Raw genomic sequence first — 19669 nt, forward strand, 5'->3', positions numbered from 1 at the left:
TTAGGGGTCAATAAATACACAATTATCACACACATACAAGGTGATACACGATCATAACATATTTGTACACTTGGTGCAGACAAATATACACTCTGTGGAACAGACACAAGTATGTAGAAGTTAAATACTTGCAAAGAAACAAAAAACATACTTATGGACCTGCAGACAAAAAAAACCTTTCCTACAATACATAACACACAAAATATCACTCAGCCGAATTAGTTGTACATTTCACATCAGGGAAATAGCAGAATGCTAATCCAAACAGATACTGAGTAATGCTTTTGAATAAACCAAGATCTAATTTAAGGAAAAACCCTTCCCTCCCACGTACCTGATTCCAGGTGTCTGGTTCTGGAGGTGCTCCTGCCAGCGCTGGTGATGGTGGTGATGGAGACAGAGAGGGGAGGATGGATGAGGAGGATGGGGATGGGAGTATGCGCAGGCAGAGAGGCAGCACGGGCAGGATGAAGTGGTCCCAGGGTGGGGAACGGAGCCGGGCCCTGGGCCTGTTCCCGGATTCTGAAAGAGCGGGCACTCCTGCTGTCCACAGGGACAGCACAGGGTGGAGTGGAAGTGACAGTGTTGGCAGCAGAGCGGCGGGGGCTGGAGAGGAGGGGAGGAAGAGGACGGGGAGAGAGTGGAGGGAAGGTGGCGTTTGGCCAGCCTCTGGGAGTCTATGACGGCGGGGGAGGACGGGGGAAGGTTCCTCAGGGAGCCGTTCTGTTTGACCACGCCACCATTTTGGCTCGGCCTGTTTGTTCTCTGGACGACGTGCGAGCTCTGCTGCTTCAGCTGAACTTTAGACTCTGCATCCGTCACTATAACATCTTCGTCTCCATCTGCAGTAGGGCAGTCGCCACCAGAGGCAGCTGTGAGAGGGTCCTGGCCGTTGCTTACTGGTGTGCTCGTGTTTGAAGGGGCATTTCCATTGGCGCTGAGAGGATGGTGCCCTCCGTTGCTGAGGGCCAGAGGGTCGCCACTTGCATCGCTCTGGGCCATGGTCCTCTCCCAGCTGGCCTGGCAAGGACACTGTCACTCCTCTGTGGGAGAAGAAGAAAACAGAAAGAAAGAGAAAGAAGTTCAGGCTCTGTTTAGGAGCACAACATGTAAAGAGGCAGTTAATATTCTTCATATATCATTGTGAGCTTGACATTTTCCAGCAGTGACTGTTTATTCCATCTTTTGACACAATGATTTATAAATGAGATTCCATCACTTGTAGATTCATAAAGCACAAACACAGGTACTCTGTAAACGCAGAGCCCTGTGTTTAGTGGTAAGTGTTGTCCAACTTTAAACTGTATGTTGGTCGCTAATATAGCATAAATGATCACTCATCTCAGTCTTCCCCGCTTTCATATTCCAATATTATTCTTATATTTCTTATATTATTATTGAATATCAAGCTACAGAAGACTGTTAGCTTAGCTTTGCATAGAGACTGGAGGTAGGGGGTAACAGCTGACCTGGCTCTGTCCAAAGGAGAAAAAATTTGCTAAATCATGAGCTGGATTATTTCTTGGCCGGGAGCAGTGACTTGTCTAGTTGTCACCAGCGAGGTTACCATGCAGCCAGCAGAGACTCCAGGAAATCCCTGTTCCAGGAAAAGTCCACAAATAGTTGTTTTTACACTTTGGGTTTCCTACACATTAAGCAGACAATATATAACGTATTAACTCATGAGCTTTGGAGATGTTGGTTAAGCAGATTTTATTTACCTACAGACAGAGCAAGGCTAGAGCCCATTTCCAGTCTTTATGCTAAACTAAGCTAACCGTCTTCTGGCTTCAGCTTCATTTTTAACAAACATGATATTGATCTTTTTTAGACTGGACATTATCACAAAAACCATAAACAACGCTCAGAAATATACGCCAAGGTTGTCTCATAAAACAAATAAAAACAAAACAGACGCCTGCCCAAAAAAGTTAGACAGGGAGGAGTTTTTGTTTGATGATTAACTGAATCACCACTGAAATATTTGGCAAACTGAACCAATTTTCTGTCTTCTCATTGGAGTCACAACAGCCACATCAAATACCGTTTCGGATCAATATGATTTACGCAGCATGAATAAGACCCGGCATAAATCTCCAGTGTTTGTATAGATTACAAAGCATGAGACACTCACTGCATTAGGAGGCTAAAAGAAATGGTTCCAACAGAGTGACAAAAAACAGAAGGTTCACTAACCATAACTCTATATGCGCTTCAGCTTAAATTACAAAACATTCACAGGAAACTGCGGTGTGAAAATGTGATTCTGTGGGATATTTTCGCAAAACAGAGGGGAATAGTGAGGAGAGAGAAAAGTGCGTCTGCTGCTTTGTGCCACGATATGCTCATATATGCTCGACACACTTCAAAAGGTTTTCACAGGTGATGCAGGGTCGAGGTGGGCCGTGTTGTTGGAGCAGAGCCCAAACTGCAGCCCCACAGCGGAAAGAAACGTGACATGAGCCGGGATGAATCAATTGTACTGTAAAGCTTCAATATGTGTGTGTGTGTGTGTGTGAGACAGAGAGATACACAGTGCTGGAAGAACGGTGTTTTTCTTTAAGACAACCAGATGAAAGCAGCAGTGTTGGGAGATGTGCTGTCAAAATTAGTAACAATTTTGATAATAACTGTAATCTCCCAGTCTAAATTTCACATTCTGATCATCTGTTAAGTAATAAACATGACTGGGAGACAATATGATGCGTGGGGCTGACTGAAACTACAAACCAACTATCAAAGTTGTTATTATTGATGGTTTGACTAAATTGTTACAGCTCTAACATGATGAAGGGACACATCAAAACAACCATACAACTTATAATAAACTTGTCAAGGTGGTGTCTGTTATATATATTCTAAATATGTAATACTACTTACTGCATTTCTCCTGGTTAGAACTTTTAAACGTCACATACTTGAGTTTGCGTATTGTGAATAGCTCCTTCTCAATGCGTGAAGACAGAGCAAAGACTCTTGCTATCTGTGATGCCATCAAGAGATAAACCCTAAACTGGAGGCTGATGACGTGGATAATGTTTCAGATGCTGCAGACCTAAACTGATTACTGTAGTGCTTTACTAAAGCAACCATACCCTGTGAAATGACTCCTTTGTACTCTCACAATGCCCACTCACAGCCATTTTCACTGAAGTCACTTCAAAGTGATTTTGACGTCTCTTATTTGTAAAACTTGTAGAACTTGAATTGTTTTCTTGAATAAGAAAAATAATAAGGCTGGATCATCTAAAATCCTTAAATATGCACCTTTAGAAAGAAACCTATGCACACACAGGTTTTCACTTCACCCACACCATGACCCGAGAAAAATACATCCCCCCCAAAATGGATGTTCTTGCATTTGAGCGCCAAGCGATACATCACACGAGGCTGTTTTTCCCATCCGACACTGAGCGATAGGCGTGCGGCGTATGTGACCAATGCGCTCTGTGACACCTCAACATGAGTGAGCGGTGAAACATGAGCATGACAGCCCCATCGGGTCAGGGGTGGCTGGGAGGACGGGGCTGAGAAAAAGGGGGGTGGGGATGGGGGGGGGAAGGAAGAATAACTCCAGAGCCTGAAGAGCTCAGAATAGCAGAGTACCGAGGGAAACCCAGATGAAGTCATTAGTCTGGCTCCCACAGCTGTCAAGAGCCTGTAATAGCTTAAAGAGGCAAGATGGAAACACGTATAAAAAAAGTATGAAGAGAATATAGTGAAATGTGCCACCGAGTGTGCTTTATGTTTGTGCCCAAAGGAATTTAGCCTGAGCTTTGTGTGTGTGTGTGTACCAATGCAGAGCGTTGACAGGCAGGTGAGACATCCAGGGCAGACTGTGCGGACACAAGCAGGGTCTTGTGTCTCCCTTCAAAATAAAAGTTGACAGCCGGACCAAGCTGCGCCACGGACCACTGGAGCTAAGGCTCAAAAATGCTTCCGCTGTTCCATCTATTCATGAAAGAAATTCAGCTGCCGTTCTTGATCAAAGAGACGCCAGAATAACTGAATTAAAGTACATTAGCATTGCAGCAAGTGTAGCCTGGTAGTGATTAACTGGAACAGAGACGAGGAAGGTAATGCTAGCAACCAAAAAAGGGGATAAAGTAGCAGTGTATTAAGTAGTGGAATTAGGATTTCCTCCTGCTTTCTCATTTCTTTACCTCATACTCGGATTGTTGTACTAATTACACAGAAATTAACTTTCAGACAAACTATCAGGAAGAGGCAAAGTCGAGGACATATATTTTACTAGCATTTTAAATCCACTACTGCAAAAAGGGCCGATGTCAAAACTCTACCTCACATTACAATTAATATAAACTATTAGTCTTTGGTAGACTTAAAGTACAATTGTACTGATTGGCTTTGAACTTTTATTAAAAAAGAAGGATGACATCAAGCGACCTTGAATCTTAAACAATCACTCGCACTTAATCCAACAGGTCAAACTCTGTCTAGACTTCCAAATGTGATGAAGTGTCATTTCCTCCTCATTTTCACAATAAAACATGCGGCTTTAAGGGACTACTTGTGCCAGTAAGAATAGCTACACTCAAAACCCCACACAAGTCTTTGGTAAGAAGAATCATTTAGCGCTTTTAGCCTTTAAATAACCAAGAAAGTCAACCAAAAACCAGTAATGATTCCCAGAGCGAGTGGTTTGGAATAACGCAGGTGATGACGAAGCGCTGCTTCTGCCGTCTTTCATGTGAAGTTCATGATTATGGGGTGTGAGAGAGAGAGAGAGACCTTGGGCGACAGGCAGCTACGCAACACAAGGCAAGGCATCCTGCATCCCTTTAATTAAAGCTAATAGGCAGTAATTACGAGGAATCAGTCAAGAGACAGTTAATAACCACATTGCTTCTAATATAATAACATCAACAACAGCAACAGGCAGAGCTGTCCCTGCTAGGTACTCACATGCTAGACGTGGCTTTTTGACCTGTTTCTGGTGGTCAGGTGAGATTTTGGACATGTTTGACCCCCTCAGGCTACTTTTTCACAGCTGGACTGTTAAACAATAACAATTAGACGTTGCTGGCTCAAGGCTACAGCGCTGAGTCTCAAGGTAAATTAGGTGAACACAGTGGGTCAACCTGCCGTTTTTTATCGTTTCATCAATCCAGGTGTCCAACACAATCATTAGGATGACAATTAAGTTAGGAAAGTAAGAATTAGGGAAGTTAGTGTATTTTACCGTGTTAAAGTAGCATGTATGTATGAGACGCTGCAAACTACACACATTAAAAAGGTTCAGGGATCTAGTGGATGGTGAACTCACTTAAACTTAGTCTTGTTTAATGGCTGACATAAATCTCAAGATGGTAAACCCATACATCATGGTAATATGTCAAACTGAAGTAAGTTATATTAAGGCTGTTATTGTAACAGAAGGCTGATAAGGTAAGATCAGCAGAGACTAAGCTTATGACAGTTATGTTAACAGTTAACATGTATTTTTCTAACAGAAAGCTCTCTTAGTTTACTGTTGGCTGATTGCATCGAGATGATACAAATCGGGAGTTATACTGATTTACCACTGAAATGAATGAAACAACGGTTAATGCTACTTCTCAGTGCACTAACAATAGCTCTATCCAGAAAACGCTAAAGGGGAAAAGAGATTAAGTCATCTTGACGTCCGTCTACTCCGTTTCCAGCCAAACCTCTTGGACAGACACCCCGACGCTCAACAACGGAGACGCATGGAGCCGAACTGCACTCAACTCCCAAATCTTCATTTTCTCACTACTTCTGACGATCACATGCCGACTTTCTCGTCTCAAAAAAAAAGGTCACCAAAGTCCGGGTAAAATGTACAAATGATCCTACCGTGTTTTTGTGTCTCCCGGTGCTTTGCGCTCGTTATCGCCGGTGGGATCTGCGGCACGCGGCGCTTCGTCAACCACCAAGAAAAATAAAGGATCCCCCGGTTTTAGTTGAAATATCCGCAGGCGCTGTTAAACAAAACCGTACACCCCGTAACGGCAACAACACGGTATTGGGGTAGAGCGGGCTGCTTCTCGTGGGAGTGTGTCCTGCCAGAATGACAAACAGCCACACACACACACACACACACACACACACACACACACACACACACACACACACACACACAAGCCCCGGCTCCCTGCTCTCTCCGGAGGGACGGAGGCAGGAGGCGGTGGGCTGGGACTGCACCGTAGAGCACTGATAGGACGGTCACACTGTCGGCTTTAACCCGCTCACTGCCACACCGGTGGCACGCGCCATACAAGGCACCACTCATGCGCGTTACCACGAGATTTAAGGAAACCTAAAAATAGGTGCCTGAGGCGGAAGGCAGCACGAACAAAAAAGAAAAGAAAAAAAAAAGCTATTAGTAACTATAAAATAACTGTTAGACAATATAATAACAATATCGACAATACTGCTACAATCTTTTCACACTACTAATATGTGAATATTATGTTCTCACATGTGCAGAAGTGAATGGTTTGCTAACTTCATTGAATCTTTAAACTCCAAACGTCACATTTTTAGTTAATGAATGCAATTAATTTCACCTACACTGTTGCTGTTGTTGCCGAAGTAGGCTAGGTTATAGATATGCTACTAGCCTAAGCTTACAAGATGTAAGCTTGTCTCGAGATAACTTTATTTTATAAGACAGTTAAACAACAGTTAATATAGTTTAGGTACAACATAAAATATATAAAGTTCATTTTTATAAAAGAAATGACCAAAGTAGGCTTTCAACAGTCCTACATACAGAGATAGTACACAGCCTTTAATTATCTGAAATTCTACTACATAATTCCTTAATAGGGCTGCACCCGTTCTTAGCACGACAGTTCACTTAAATTATAGATTACTGTTCAGATGTGTTGGCTGCTGTTCTAGGTTTAGTTTAATAACTATTTTAAAATTCTCCCTTTCCTGTCTGCCTCCCCACCCAAGGCAACAAAAGCTCTTGGTAACTGTGGTTTCATTCAAACCTCAGAGGGGGTGGAACTGTACAAGTCAATGTATCCTCAACTTAATATTTTCATTTTTGAATATACAGCTGCCTCCCTGGACACAGCTCACGTCAAACGTGTTATTTTATGAGCAATTATGCAGTTAAAATAATTAGTTCAACCTATGTTCAAAACATAGGCACATATATAAAGGCATCAATTAAAACATATTAACCAGTTTCTGTGTTGTCTTGTTAGATGCTTTATGTTGGGGGTCTAATCTTTACAGACTGGAGACTCTTCTGGAAATGCATTTCATCACAAACAACTGATTCTTCTCAGCAGGGGAGGAGGTTTATCAAAAGGGAATGCTGGGAAGGCAGAGGGCCATACCTGGTTTTAATTTCAGCTGTCCACCAGGATTAGGACACAGTTCATATAGCAAGCTGTAATCATCTGCAGTAGTGAGGCGCTCTTTCACAGCTGGCCCCGAGGCCAGTCACAGCCTAAGCCATTTAGTGCTTTGTAGTTGTCTCTAATAATAATAACCTGGTACTAATAAGTTGTGCAGAGCTCATTGTATTGTGCTTCTCTTTTGTCTGACAAGAAATGACGTTCAGTTCTCATTTTGTCTTTTCCATTGTTTTTTGTCATGTGTTTCCACACTAATCAGGCATATGTTTTGGCATTTATTGCAGTTGTTTTTTTTTTAGAAACGTACTCTGATTCTGGATTTACATCACCACCATTGTCCAAGAATCCACAACACACCAAAGTAGCCTGTCTTCCGACCACAGCTTCGAAGAAACATCTTGGTGCTGTTGCTTTCAGGACCCAAACATACTTCGTAACATGCTGCCGAGGCTCAGGGCCAGCTCCCTGCGGGTGCAGCAGTGAGGGAGCTGCCGGTAAATTATTACACCACCCATCACCAGCCCACTGGTGGTGGTCATGCGGCCGGTCAGCTCAGGACAACGATGCTTCCCTCTGAAATAACAACGCAAAGGCCTTTCAGCACCAACACCACTGTCCAGCCTCTTACCTCCACCAAGATCAACACTAAGTTTATATGTGGTGTTAAAATGGATTAGAGAAGCTGAGTTTGGGTTTTGCTAAAGAAGGAACCACATCAAAGGCCGCACTGTACCAGGAAGGACTGAGGCCCTGGTGAAAGCCCAACGGCCCCTGGGATGATTGCACACAACTCATCAAAGTGACAGGTTTAGCGGACAACAAAAAAAAGAGAAGGGGAAACAGTAAAAGAAGGAGGGAGAGAAGAATAGAGGAGGACAAGATGTTTCTAAACCTTATAAGGCTTTTGCATGCCATGTCAAAAAGTAACATTTAATTCATCTTCAAACTTGCTTTAAAAAAAATTTTTTCCCCCAAGATTAATTCTAAAATTTGGGGTTATAATAAGTATCATTCCCTTTCATTGTGGATTTGTTAACTGAAGCAAATGTGGCACACAGAGCAGACATGCAACCCAAACAGCTAATTTTTGTTTTCTCTCTATGCCCAACATAGAGAGAAAGGCATAAAACCTCAAACAGCTGCAAAAGAGGAGAAAACAGGGAAGGGGGGGAAAAGAAAACTCTCCACAAAAGGCTTCGTCTTGTAAGTTTAAACATGATCCAACTCGTTGTGTGATTTGAAAGCACATTAACGGTGATCTAATAGCAGGGCGTTCAGATGCTGGATCGTAATGCGCTTCGACATATACGCAGGAAGGCAGCAGGTAATCCTAGAGGCCCTCAGAGCATTGAAGCTACCCTTGCATGTGATAATGTCTGGCTAACAAGAAAGAGAGGGAAAGAGGGAGACGATGAAAGAAAAAAGGGAGGACTGAAAGAGTGCATAAAAAAGGAGGGATCAGTGAGCAAAGAGAGAAAGAAAAGGTGCGACTGTAATTGACTGAATGAATAAGATACTGAGAAAAAAAAAAGCATAAAGGCGCTCTCAGGCAGCACTGCTCACATTGCTCCCTGGCTTCTGTAGGTCTGAGATGCGGAAACCAGGGAAACCCTATCCCTTCGACACCTTGGCAGTGAGGACGGACATCTCCCACCCGATTAGCACTGAGCCCCCTGACGTCTGCCCAGAAGGACCCAAGGGGGCTGAGGAATGGCTGAAACCCGAATGAGAGCTAATGTCTGAGTTATCCTGCATTCAAATTAGGGAACAGGAGGCCTTATATATGGTTCTATTTCATTTCTCCTCCTGTGCTGTATACTGTAAATCTGATATTATACATAAAATGCACGAGCAAAGCTTGATTTAGCAGCTGGGTTCTCACATGTCTCACACATGTGCACGTTTTAGTTTGTTCTAAGGAGATGGTCTAATTGATTTACTTTTCTACAGTACACTTTCTTTGTAATATTTCCAAGTAAAGCAGCCACTGTGGGCCTATCTGTATATGTTTATACACTGTATGTTGTATTGTGCTTAAGATACAGAGTGGAGCTGCGGAGTCAGCTTGTCTATAACTGTCTTTAAGTTAAATGTTAGGAAGACCTGTGGTTGGTTTGGTTTGGGGCCTACTGTCATAATGTATGATCGAGTTTCAAAGTCACTATGTTAGTTTATGTCCTAACACGTGTCTCGGGAAATGCTGCAACTCCTTGGAACAAACTCGGCTCCAAGAGCAGCACCAAAAACAACAAAAAACTTTAAAAAGAACTGTAAAGGCCCGGTCACACCAGCATGTAAAAACCCCAAATCATTCCAGCAAAAATTCAATTAATTTCAATGGTGTCCAATCTAATCCAATAGCAAGCTGTCTCGATAACACTGACCTTGGAATGGAGGGCCGGAGAGTCCAAAATGGAGGAAGCTATCATACCTTATTAGCTGGGTGCACCATCCACTTTTATTTAACCCTCCTCTGTTGCTGCTCCATTAAAGAGTAATGATTTTTAGACAGGAGTCAATGACGCAAATACATTTCTTTACTTAACTGTGTAAACTTATTGACCCGTTAGCAACTGGGCTAACAAACTCTAACAAGCACCAGCATACTCCTGGCTAGTTAGCCTGTTAGCTCGCCAGCTATAGTGGTTCACTAACCAGCGAGTGGTCACTGTGTCACAAAGCCTCTAGAATCACCAGACCAGAGGATGGATTTGGCTGTGCCTCTTTATGGGCCAGTCTGTCCAGGTCTGAATGATTTTCTTCTCTGTTCTTTTTAATTTTTTTCCTGTAAATGGGACACTGAGATCCCATTCTTAGTGCCCAGTGTGGCACAGCAAAATACATTTGTGCATCCTCATGAAATTAGTGGTGGAGGAAGCATGAGGACATAGTGACTCTTTACTCTGACTCTGAAAGAGCAGGATTATAGTATATACAGTGCATCCGGAAAGTATTCACGGCGCTTCACTTTTTCCACATTTTGTTATGTTACACCCTTATTCCAAAATGGATTAAATTAATTTTTTTCCTCAAAATTCTACACACAACACCCCATAATGACAATGTGAAAAAAGTTTTTTTGAAATTTTTGCAAATTTATTAAAAACAAAAAACTAAGAAATCACATGTACATAAGTATTCACAGCCTTTGCCATGAAGCTCAAAATTGAGCTCAGGTGCATCCTGTTTCCACTGATCATCCTTGAGATGTTTCTGCAGCTTAATTGGAGTCCACCTGTGGTAAATTCAGTTGATTGGACATGATTTGGAAAGGCACACACCTGTCCTCTATATAAGGTCCCACAGTTGACAGTGCATGTCAGAGCACAAACCAAGCATGAAGTCAAAGGAATTGTCTGTAGACCTCCGAGACAGGATTGTCTCGAGGCACAAATCTGGGGAAGGTTACAGAAAAATTTCTGCTGCTTTGAAGGTCCCAATGAGCACAGTGGCCTCCATCATCCGTAAGTGGAAGAAGTTCGGAACCACCAGGACTCTTCCTAGAGCTGGCCGGCCATCTAAACTGAGTAATCGGGGGAGAAGGGCCTTAGTCAGGGAGGTGACCAAGAACCCGACGGTCACTCTGTCAGAGCTCCAGAGTTCCTCTGTGGAGAAAGGAGAACCTTCCAGAAGGACAACCATCTCTGCAGCAATCCACCAATCAGGCCTGTATGGTAGAGTGGCCAGACGGAAGCCACTCCTTAGTAAAAGGCACATAGCAGCCCGCCTGGAGTTTGCCAAAAGGCACCTGAAGGACTCTCAGACCATGAGAAACAAAATTCTCTGGTCTGATGAGACAAAGATTGAACTCTTTGGTGTGAATGCCAGGCGTCACGTTTGGAGGAAACCAGGCACCGCTCATCACCAGGCCAATACCATCCCTACAGTGAAGCATGGTGGTGGCAGCATCATGCTGTGGGGATGTTTTTCAGCGGCAGGAACTGGGAGACTAGTCAGGATAGAGGGAAAGATGAATGCAGCAAAGTACAGAGACATCCTGGATGAAAACCTGCTCCAGAGCGCTCTTGACCTCAGACTGGGGCGACGGTTTATCTTTCAGCAGGACAACGACCCTAAGCACACAGCCAAGATATCAAAGGAGTGGCTTCAGGACAACTCTGTGAATGTCCTTGAGTGGCCCAGCCAGAGCCCAGACTTGAATCCGATTGAACATCTCTGGAGAGATCTGAAAATGGCTGTGCACCGACGCTCCCCATCCAACCTGATGGAGCTTGAGAGGTGCTGCAAAGAGGAATGGGTGAAACTGCCCAAAGATAGGTGTGCCAAGCTTGTGGCATCATATTCAAAAAGACTTGAGGCTGTAATTGCTGCCAAAGGTGCATCAACAAAGTATTGAGCAAAGGCTGTGAATACTTATGTACATGTGATTTCTCAGGTTTTTTATTTTTAATAAATTTGCAAAAATCTCAAATAAACTTTTTTCACGTTGTCATTATGGGGTGTTGTGTGTAGAATTTTGAGGAAAAAAATGAATTTAATCCATTTTGGTATAAGGCTGCAACATAACAAAATGTGGAAAAAGTGAAGCGCTGTGAATACTTTCCGGATGCACTGTATATATATTGGATAGTGTGACAGCTGACATGTAATAGCTCCCAGCAATTTGGACCCTGAGGTTCTCTGTTCCCTCAAAGCACTGTCTGGACAGTTTGCAATTGGCACACATTTGCATGGTCAAAGTTTGCCAAAGCTGAAACCTATGGCAAATCCAGTGATTTTATACACATTAAAATGAACTGATTTGCTTTTATAAATCCTGGTATGTGCTGTCTGTGGCTTGACATTTCACCTCCGTCAAACAGAGGACCTATGTAGTGAGTTATGCCTGATATGATCCTCTGTGCAGAGGACGGGAACAGAACGAGTGAGCGGAGCAGCTATGTTGCTGTGATTGTGCAGAGACATGCTGTATCCAGATGACCCATCTGTCTGTTTCTTATCATTTCCTATCTTACACAACACAGAGATAAAAGAAAATGACAGACACGAGAGGTGGGGGGGGGGGTTAAAGCGATTGGCTCGAACTATAAGAGATTGGCAGAGCGGTTTAGCTGCACAACATTCTTCTCCGAGGTGTTGACTGGCAGCTCAAAGCTGTGAATGACATCACATGCGCACGTTTGACTCGCAGGTGAAAAACCAAAGGCGAGGACACTTGTTGATTTGTGGATGATGAAATGATTTCAATGCGCTATGATTTTGAAACAATTTGAGAAAATAAACCAAAGCGAAGCCAACATCACTCAGCCAGTTTACAGACAGCCCAGAACTGATGGAGCTGAAATGATCCGATTAAAAAGAAAAAAAACATTTTTGAATACGTTTTCTCTTCTGCCTTGACCTTTTTTATCAGAAACAATCTGCTGTACTGACAGAAAACCCTCACTTTCCCTCCCTTTTGTCAAGTAGAGCCACAAACATCTGTATGTATCCAGCAGTGACAAACAAAAGGACTGCATAATCAATGGCAGACATTCACACACAGTTCATGCTTCTCCAGTAAGTGATTGTGTAACTCGGTACTCAAGTGTTTTTATTTTCAATTACCCAAGAGGAGTAGGTCCCAACATGGGGGTCAGGGCCTCCCCAAGGGATCGCAAGATCAATCTGAGGGATGAGACAATTAAAAGGATAGACGTTAGAGAGCTAGCAGACTGTACTTTCAGCTACATGCTCACAATGACAAATGCTAACATTCTGATGTTTAACAGGTATTATGTTGACTATGTTCACCATCTTGGTTTAGCTTGTTAGCAAGCTACCATTTGCTAAAAGCACAAAGTATAGCTGAGGCTGAAGGGAATGTCATTAGTTTTCAAGTTTTTAATCAAAAACGTAAGTATTGGACAAATTAAAGTTTGGGGCATGAATGTTTGTACAAAAGTTTGCGGCAATCCATCCAATAGTTGTCAAGACATTTCACTCAAAACCACAAATGCGAACCTCATGGCAGCCCTCAGAGAAAAAGTCAGGGGATCACCAAAGCCATTAGGATTCATCATCTGGGTATCATGAATGTTTGTACCAAATCTCATGGTACTCCCATCTCTAAGAGATGCACTTTACTAAGTCTGTCTCTGGAAAATTCCCCCCTTTGGCTGAGGAGGAAAATGTTTTAGCTCTGAAAAGGGCCAGCTCCCACACAGAGTAGTATTTGATTTTAAAGATAGATGAAAACAGATTCTGTTTGCTTTTCTGATCATTTTTTTTTTCTTTTTTTTTGTTGCTATGAGCCAAAGACCAAACCATACCATCAGGTTTTCTTATTGCATGGAGAATCAATACTGGCCAGCTGCAATTATTTGGCAGAGGAACAAGACCATGTTTAAAAATCAGGAACAGAGGCCTGTTGTTTCACTGTTATTGCTTTATCACATTAAAATATGCACACTTTTGGCACAAAACTAGGCTCAGCCTCCTAATTACGGCTGCTTTTCCTAAGGATTTCACATGGTGTCAGGGGCTTTGGAGCAGCCTTTGTCGTTCTTCCACACAGATCACCCTGGTCTTTCTTCCCCCTCCACTCCACTCCACCTCTCCCTGTTCCCTTTTCTCAAGTGCCTGAGTAACTTCCTAGTCTGGGAAAAGACACAGTTCAATCAAAACTCTTCTGTCTGTTGTCTTTCAGAGGGTGAGGGGTGGGGAGGGGAGGGACGGGACCAAGAGAGGAGAAAGTAAAGAAGGGAGAGTGGTGGTTTGCAAACACAGAGTTCTTATCAAGTAGAAGAGAGGGAGCAGCAGAAGAAGAGTCCAGCAAACGAGGAGCGTCTGCAAACCACAGAGCAGAGAGGGAGAAAAGAGATCTTAATTTGTTTGAACAGAGGCCTGGTTTGATCTCGGACACAAACAGGGCTACAGGGAAGCTATGCAGAAAGGAAAGAGGGAAAGTCAGAAGGAGGGAAGGATGAGAGGCAGATGGACAGACATGCAAAGAAGAGACAGACAGACAATTCACACAAAGGAGGAATTTGGTGGACAGATGTTTGTGTGTGTGAATTAATGGAGGAGAGTTCCTCTTTGAGGGGACCAAAGTTAGCGTTTGCTCATAAGGAGAACAGCCTTTGAGGAACTGCCCAAACATACACAAAGCCAGAAGCCTTTTTACATTCAGCCCCCCCCCCAGGCCCTACTCAACAAACTTTGTGTGTGTGTGTGTGTGTCTGTGTGTGTGTGTGTGTGTGTGTGTGTGTGTGTGTGTGTCTCCTGACCTCTGGGAAGAGAGCAGGAGTATTTTTGTGCAATTGTGTCCGTTTGTTTATGCCAATGCACACGTATTCCCTGCCAGAACATGCATAATTTCTTCTGTGGAGGGAAGCAGCAGAGTCACTATGAGTCAGAAAAGGACTCAAATTCAATTCTCCTGCATCCCAATGTCTAAAACCCAAATGTATGTTTAATATTTACAGAAAGAAAGCAGCAAATCCTCACATTTGAGGAGCTGGAATCATTTTTGCCATTTCAACTTGATAATGGAGTTAAATGATTAATTGATTATCAAACTGAGTGACCAAACCATTAATCAACTAAATGTTCCAGCACTAATTAAAATGTGTTATTTGCTTGGCCAATATAAATGTACATGATGTAAATAAATAGCATTCACATAGCTTGTATGTTGTCTGTTGTCTCCGCCACCTCTGAAACCAAACTTGCATCCTTGCACAGGTGAACACGAAGGTAAGAAAACATATTAAAATATTTTCAAAATAAGTGTAATTTAGAAATATTTAGAGGAACATTTGGGTGCAGCAAACAGCAGGCCTGGATACTGGACCACATAATGTCTGACAGTAAGAATCTAGAGTAGAAATGGGCTAACATGTCCCTGGAGAAAAACTGTGATAAAACTTGAAAGATCGCATCTGTGTGTCAAATTTCTCCAGGGGCCTCTGAGGGCCTCTGAGGGTGGGGGAGTAGGTGGCCTCAGGGAGGAAAAAGGGAAAGAAAAAATGACATTTTTTTTGTGCGGTTGAAAATGTTGGAGGAGGTGTGAGATCACATCCTGCTGTCATAAACCTTTTGGCAGTCAGAAATACTGAGATAGAGGCGGAGATGTGGGGAAGGACGGAAGGAAGGAGAGTTTAAGGGAACAAGTTGTGAGAATGAAGGATGGAAAGGGCGTCAGGGCGGAGAGGGAGATGGTGGGGGGCAGAGATAAAACACTCTCCCTTTCTTTCTCCAAATACAAACTCCAGACATACTAGAAATATTGAAGCTGAAGTGTCGCTGAAGTGTCACCACAGTCAGCAGCTGGAATGCAGACAAGGCCAGTGCAGAAACTTCCAGGCCACTTCAAAGCGCTTTCTCAATCTCAACCATCATCTGCTCCTCGAGGATCTCCACGCCGCCGACCTTATCGCGGACAGATGAGCTTAATATACGAGCTAAACTTAACTTCACAGGACGTTCATCACACGCACTTTTCCGCTGTTTTCGTGTGAGACTGTTTTCCATCAAGTGTTCAGATCTTATCCATTGCAGTGTTTTTCAACCAAGTACATGGTGTTGTTTGTGTCTGACCACAAGAATAACACACAGGGTCGCCACAAAACACATTTAGAATACTGACTGTCTGTTTTGTTGCTATTGGTATCTTATTCACTCCAGCTGCAACCACCACAAATGACTAAAGGGACACAGTTTAGAGTTATTACTACGATGAGTGTCACTGCAAGAGCTCACACTGTTAGTCAGTCTCAAAATGTCAATTCCCAAAAAATCTGTTTTTGCTTGCTCTGTACTATATTACTATTATTCTGAGCCCACTTCCAGCTTTTATTACTTAGCAATATCTCAGGGACTATCTGTGCTTCAACCGTTGAGTTTAAGGTATATAGATACCACAGGTCTTCTGCCAACAACATTTTTGTCAAATCTGAACCCAGTAATAAATGTGCTTATCAGATCTGAACTATTTTGAATACATTATTGAATTCATTTAGGTGTAGCTTTTAAAAACAAAAATCCTAAATAACTTCACATTTAACAACTAAACCTCTGACATTCAAATATATTCTAACATGTATGTGAAAAGAGGGTTGTATTTCGTACGTGCTCCGCCTTCTAAGGTGGTTTACTATTGGTTTACCACATTGAGGCTACACCTCCGCAAAGCCCGTTAAACTCAGAAGTAACCTGGATGTAGCTCCAGTTCTATGTTTTCTCACAGTAAATTGGTTCTTGGAGGTGATAAGCGCCTCACACATTAAATACGTGGCCTTTGTGGTGTGATGTAGCGACATCTGGTTTTCCCTGAATATTATATTTCACAAAACGTCTTTTTTTTCTTCCAACATTAGCAGAGTCACTCTTCATTTCAGGCGAGGCGGGTCATTTCAACTATAAAACACTACATATTAGCTATTAAGCTAAATGGCTACAGGTGCGTTTTATGTATTACTCTTTGCTAATAGAGGGAGAGGATTCAATAAGAAAGTTGTTAGCGTGAATCCCAGTATTTTACCAACCTGGAACCAAATCAACAAATGGAACTAGCCATTGGAATGAAATCCTACAACAGCCACCACCAATCAAATACTGGAAGATTTTATCATTTCAAGTTGCCAACACTACCCTATTCCGTTCAAATGTAGTTGGCTGGTGAAATAGCAATACAGTGGAATTGTGCAATGTACTAGCCCCTGTGCATGACAGACAAAAAAAAAAGTTTCCTGCCCCGCTTGAGTTTGGCACGCTCTGTCCGACACTGCAATTTGTTGTGCTACACAGAGGATACTTAAGTTTTTATGGCCATGTCCCTCTCATAGAGGACTGGGCAGAACGCTCTGCTGTGAGAACATAGCCCTTGGCACGTCACCACAGTGTCTGAAACAAAGATGCTGGTGCCAAGGCAAATGGAGTGACCTCATCCTGTGTCATCTCACTGAAGGACAAGTGGGCTCTCCGAGGGCCCGCTGAGGGTTGGGAGGTACAGAGCTCTGTAGGAAGGAGCTGAATTAGACTCACTAAAAAGGCTTTCTGGCTCCAGATAGCTGGTGTATATTAGATAGAGAGATATAATTTATACAGCATCATCTAGTACGCTAAATTGTGCCCCTGTAGCCTATTGTTCCTGGATGCTGTTGTAATACAGTTCATGCCAATAAGGGCTGCTGAATTTAACTAAAATGATACAGTGGGCCAAAAACACTAAAGTACAGAGGACATAAGGCAGAAAACAAGCAAGTGGCAGGTTTTATAATGTAGGGTATGTATGCATATGTGTGTTTGTCTCTGGTTCTGGGGGCGGTTAGAGCCAAGCTCAGGGCACTTGGAGCCCTTCCCGCTCCCTGCGGAGAGGTGTGCGCCAGCGAGACGGGAACCAGGGCCTCTGCAGCTGCTCTCCTCTCCACACACACACACACACACACACACACACACACACACACACACACACACACACACACTTGACAGTCTAACACAATGTTCATTTCACATCTCTTTCATTGCCTCGCACTTTCTGCCTTGAGTTCTCGCTCTCTCTCTCTTAATTTTCCACCATCTGAGCTGGTGAGATGAAACAAAACAGAGTTTGCTTAAACTAGAAGACAAAATAAAACACAGAACTGCAGTGAGGAACTGCACACAAGGAAACTGTATCAAATAACGCACACATACACACAGCATATGTATGTATGAGCTTGACAACATGAAAGTGTCTTTCTTCTTCTCTCCTTTCTTTCCCATCTTATTGGCAGATAAGTAAACCAGAGCGGTGGACAACTTAAGAGGCTGGCACCCAGAGGCAAAGGCTCTCGCTTAATTTAATTATTAAGCAAAAATGCCAAATATTCTCAGATTCCTGCTTCTCAAATGTGATGATTTGAAGCTTTTTTTCTTGACAAAACAAGCAACTTAAAAACTTCACCTTAGTCTCAGGGTCTAATTATTTTTCTTAACAGCTACTGGAAGACAATTCCCCACTTCACTTTGTTATTGGCCATCGGCCAGCTTGCTAAACATCTTTATCTAAATAAACTGTTTCTCTTGTAGGCCTTAAAGAGGAGTTGAACTAGCACCAGCTTTTCATTTATTTTTTAAGATTATTCATGCAGCTCGGCAAACTGTCAAGAGTGAAGGAAACAATTTAATTATAAGAAAGATATGTAATGCAGACGAGTAAAACTGAAAAGAACAGCTGAGGAGAACAGTAGTAACAGAATATTTTCACAGGCAGGTGAGAGACTGTTTTTATAGTTCTGCAGAGACAACGTGTTGCTTACAGCTTGAGCCCAGCCCGACTGGTTGAGGAGCAGCTGAAGGATGCAGTCTCATGTGAGTTCATGGTTCTGGTTCATGATCATTTAAGCACAACGTGAATGGTAAGAATAAGCACGGTGGAATCGAGTCTCATTACTAAGATACACTGCAGGGACTGAATACAAACAAGCCTGCAATACATTTAGGGTCCAGATGCCAGTTCGCTGAAGCAGCTCAAAGTAAAGCAAGGAAGAAAAGGGGAACAATTTAGCTAGGTATTGTGTGCAAATGCGTGTGTGCATGCTTTTTCTGTGTGTGTGTGTGTCTGTGTGTGTGTGTGTACGACTGACTGTGTGCGTCGGGTCAGGTGTTGAGTGTCAAAGCGAGTACCAGCAGAGCGTAATAGAGACGTGGTGGGAAAGCAGCAGGTCTGACACCAGTGGGCTCAATGATAAATGTGCGCTTTGACAAATGGACCCTAGAAATAATCCCATATAAGCACTCCTGTGTGCCTGTCTCACACACACACACACACACACACAGACACACACAAGAGTTGGCTCTAACACTGTGGAGGGAGTGCAGTGAATGTGTGTGTGTGTGGGTGTTTTCTCATTCCTAAAGCCTACTGGATGAACTCTTCCTGCTCATCGAAGATGCCATCTCTAAGAATAAACAAACTGTACTGAAACAATAACGGTGCCCCCGTCTCCTCCTGACAGCTCGTCCACTTCACACAACATCTGACTCCTCCGTGGCCACTGAGCCAAAACCGACCAAAAACAAACTCCACATCAAACGGAAAGCTGATACAGTACCACGAGGGAAGAATGGGCCTACAGGTGTCTCTGTGTGTGTGTGTGTGTGTGTGTGTGACATAGCATACATGCGGGCATGTACCGGTGTGTGTGTGTGTGTCTGTCTGCGCGACATCCCTCAGCCCCCGTCTGCCTATGCCACTACTTGCACAGCAGACATTAACTGTGGACACATGAGGGTATGTTTGTCTCCGCCAGGCATGTACACGCATACTTATTGGACCACGGCGTCTGTTTGCAATTTTTCCTTTTCTTTCGTATGCGAGAAAACAA

The 19669-nt window shown here is 43.1% G+C and overlaps 1 protein-coding gene across 1 annotated transcript in view; it reads right to left on the bottom strand.

Moving 5' to 3' along the window:
- Window positions 1-1002, bottom strand: part of disp1 (dispatched homolog 1 (Drosophila)) — a 24936-nt gene extending 23934 nt beyond the window's left edge. Inside the window, exon 1 of the mRNA XM_070926006.1 lies at window positions 335-1002. Coding sequence (XP_070782107.1) covers window positions 335-1002 — 668 coding nt within the window. The remainder of the gene's footprint in view (window positions 1-334) is intronic.
- Window positions 1003-19669: the final 18667 nt, after the last annotated feature.

This window comes from Enoplosus armatus, chromosome 19 (genome assembly GCF_043641665.1).
Source record: "Enoplosus armatus isolate fEnoArm2 chromosome 19, fEnoArm2.hap1, whole genome shotgun sequence".
In the NCBI taxonomy this organism is placed as follows: domain Eukaryota; kingdom Metazoa; phylum Chordata; class Actinopteri; order Centrarchiformes; family Enoplosidae; genus Enoplosus; species Enoplosus armatus.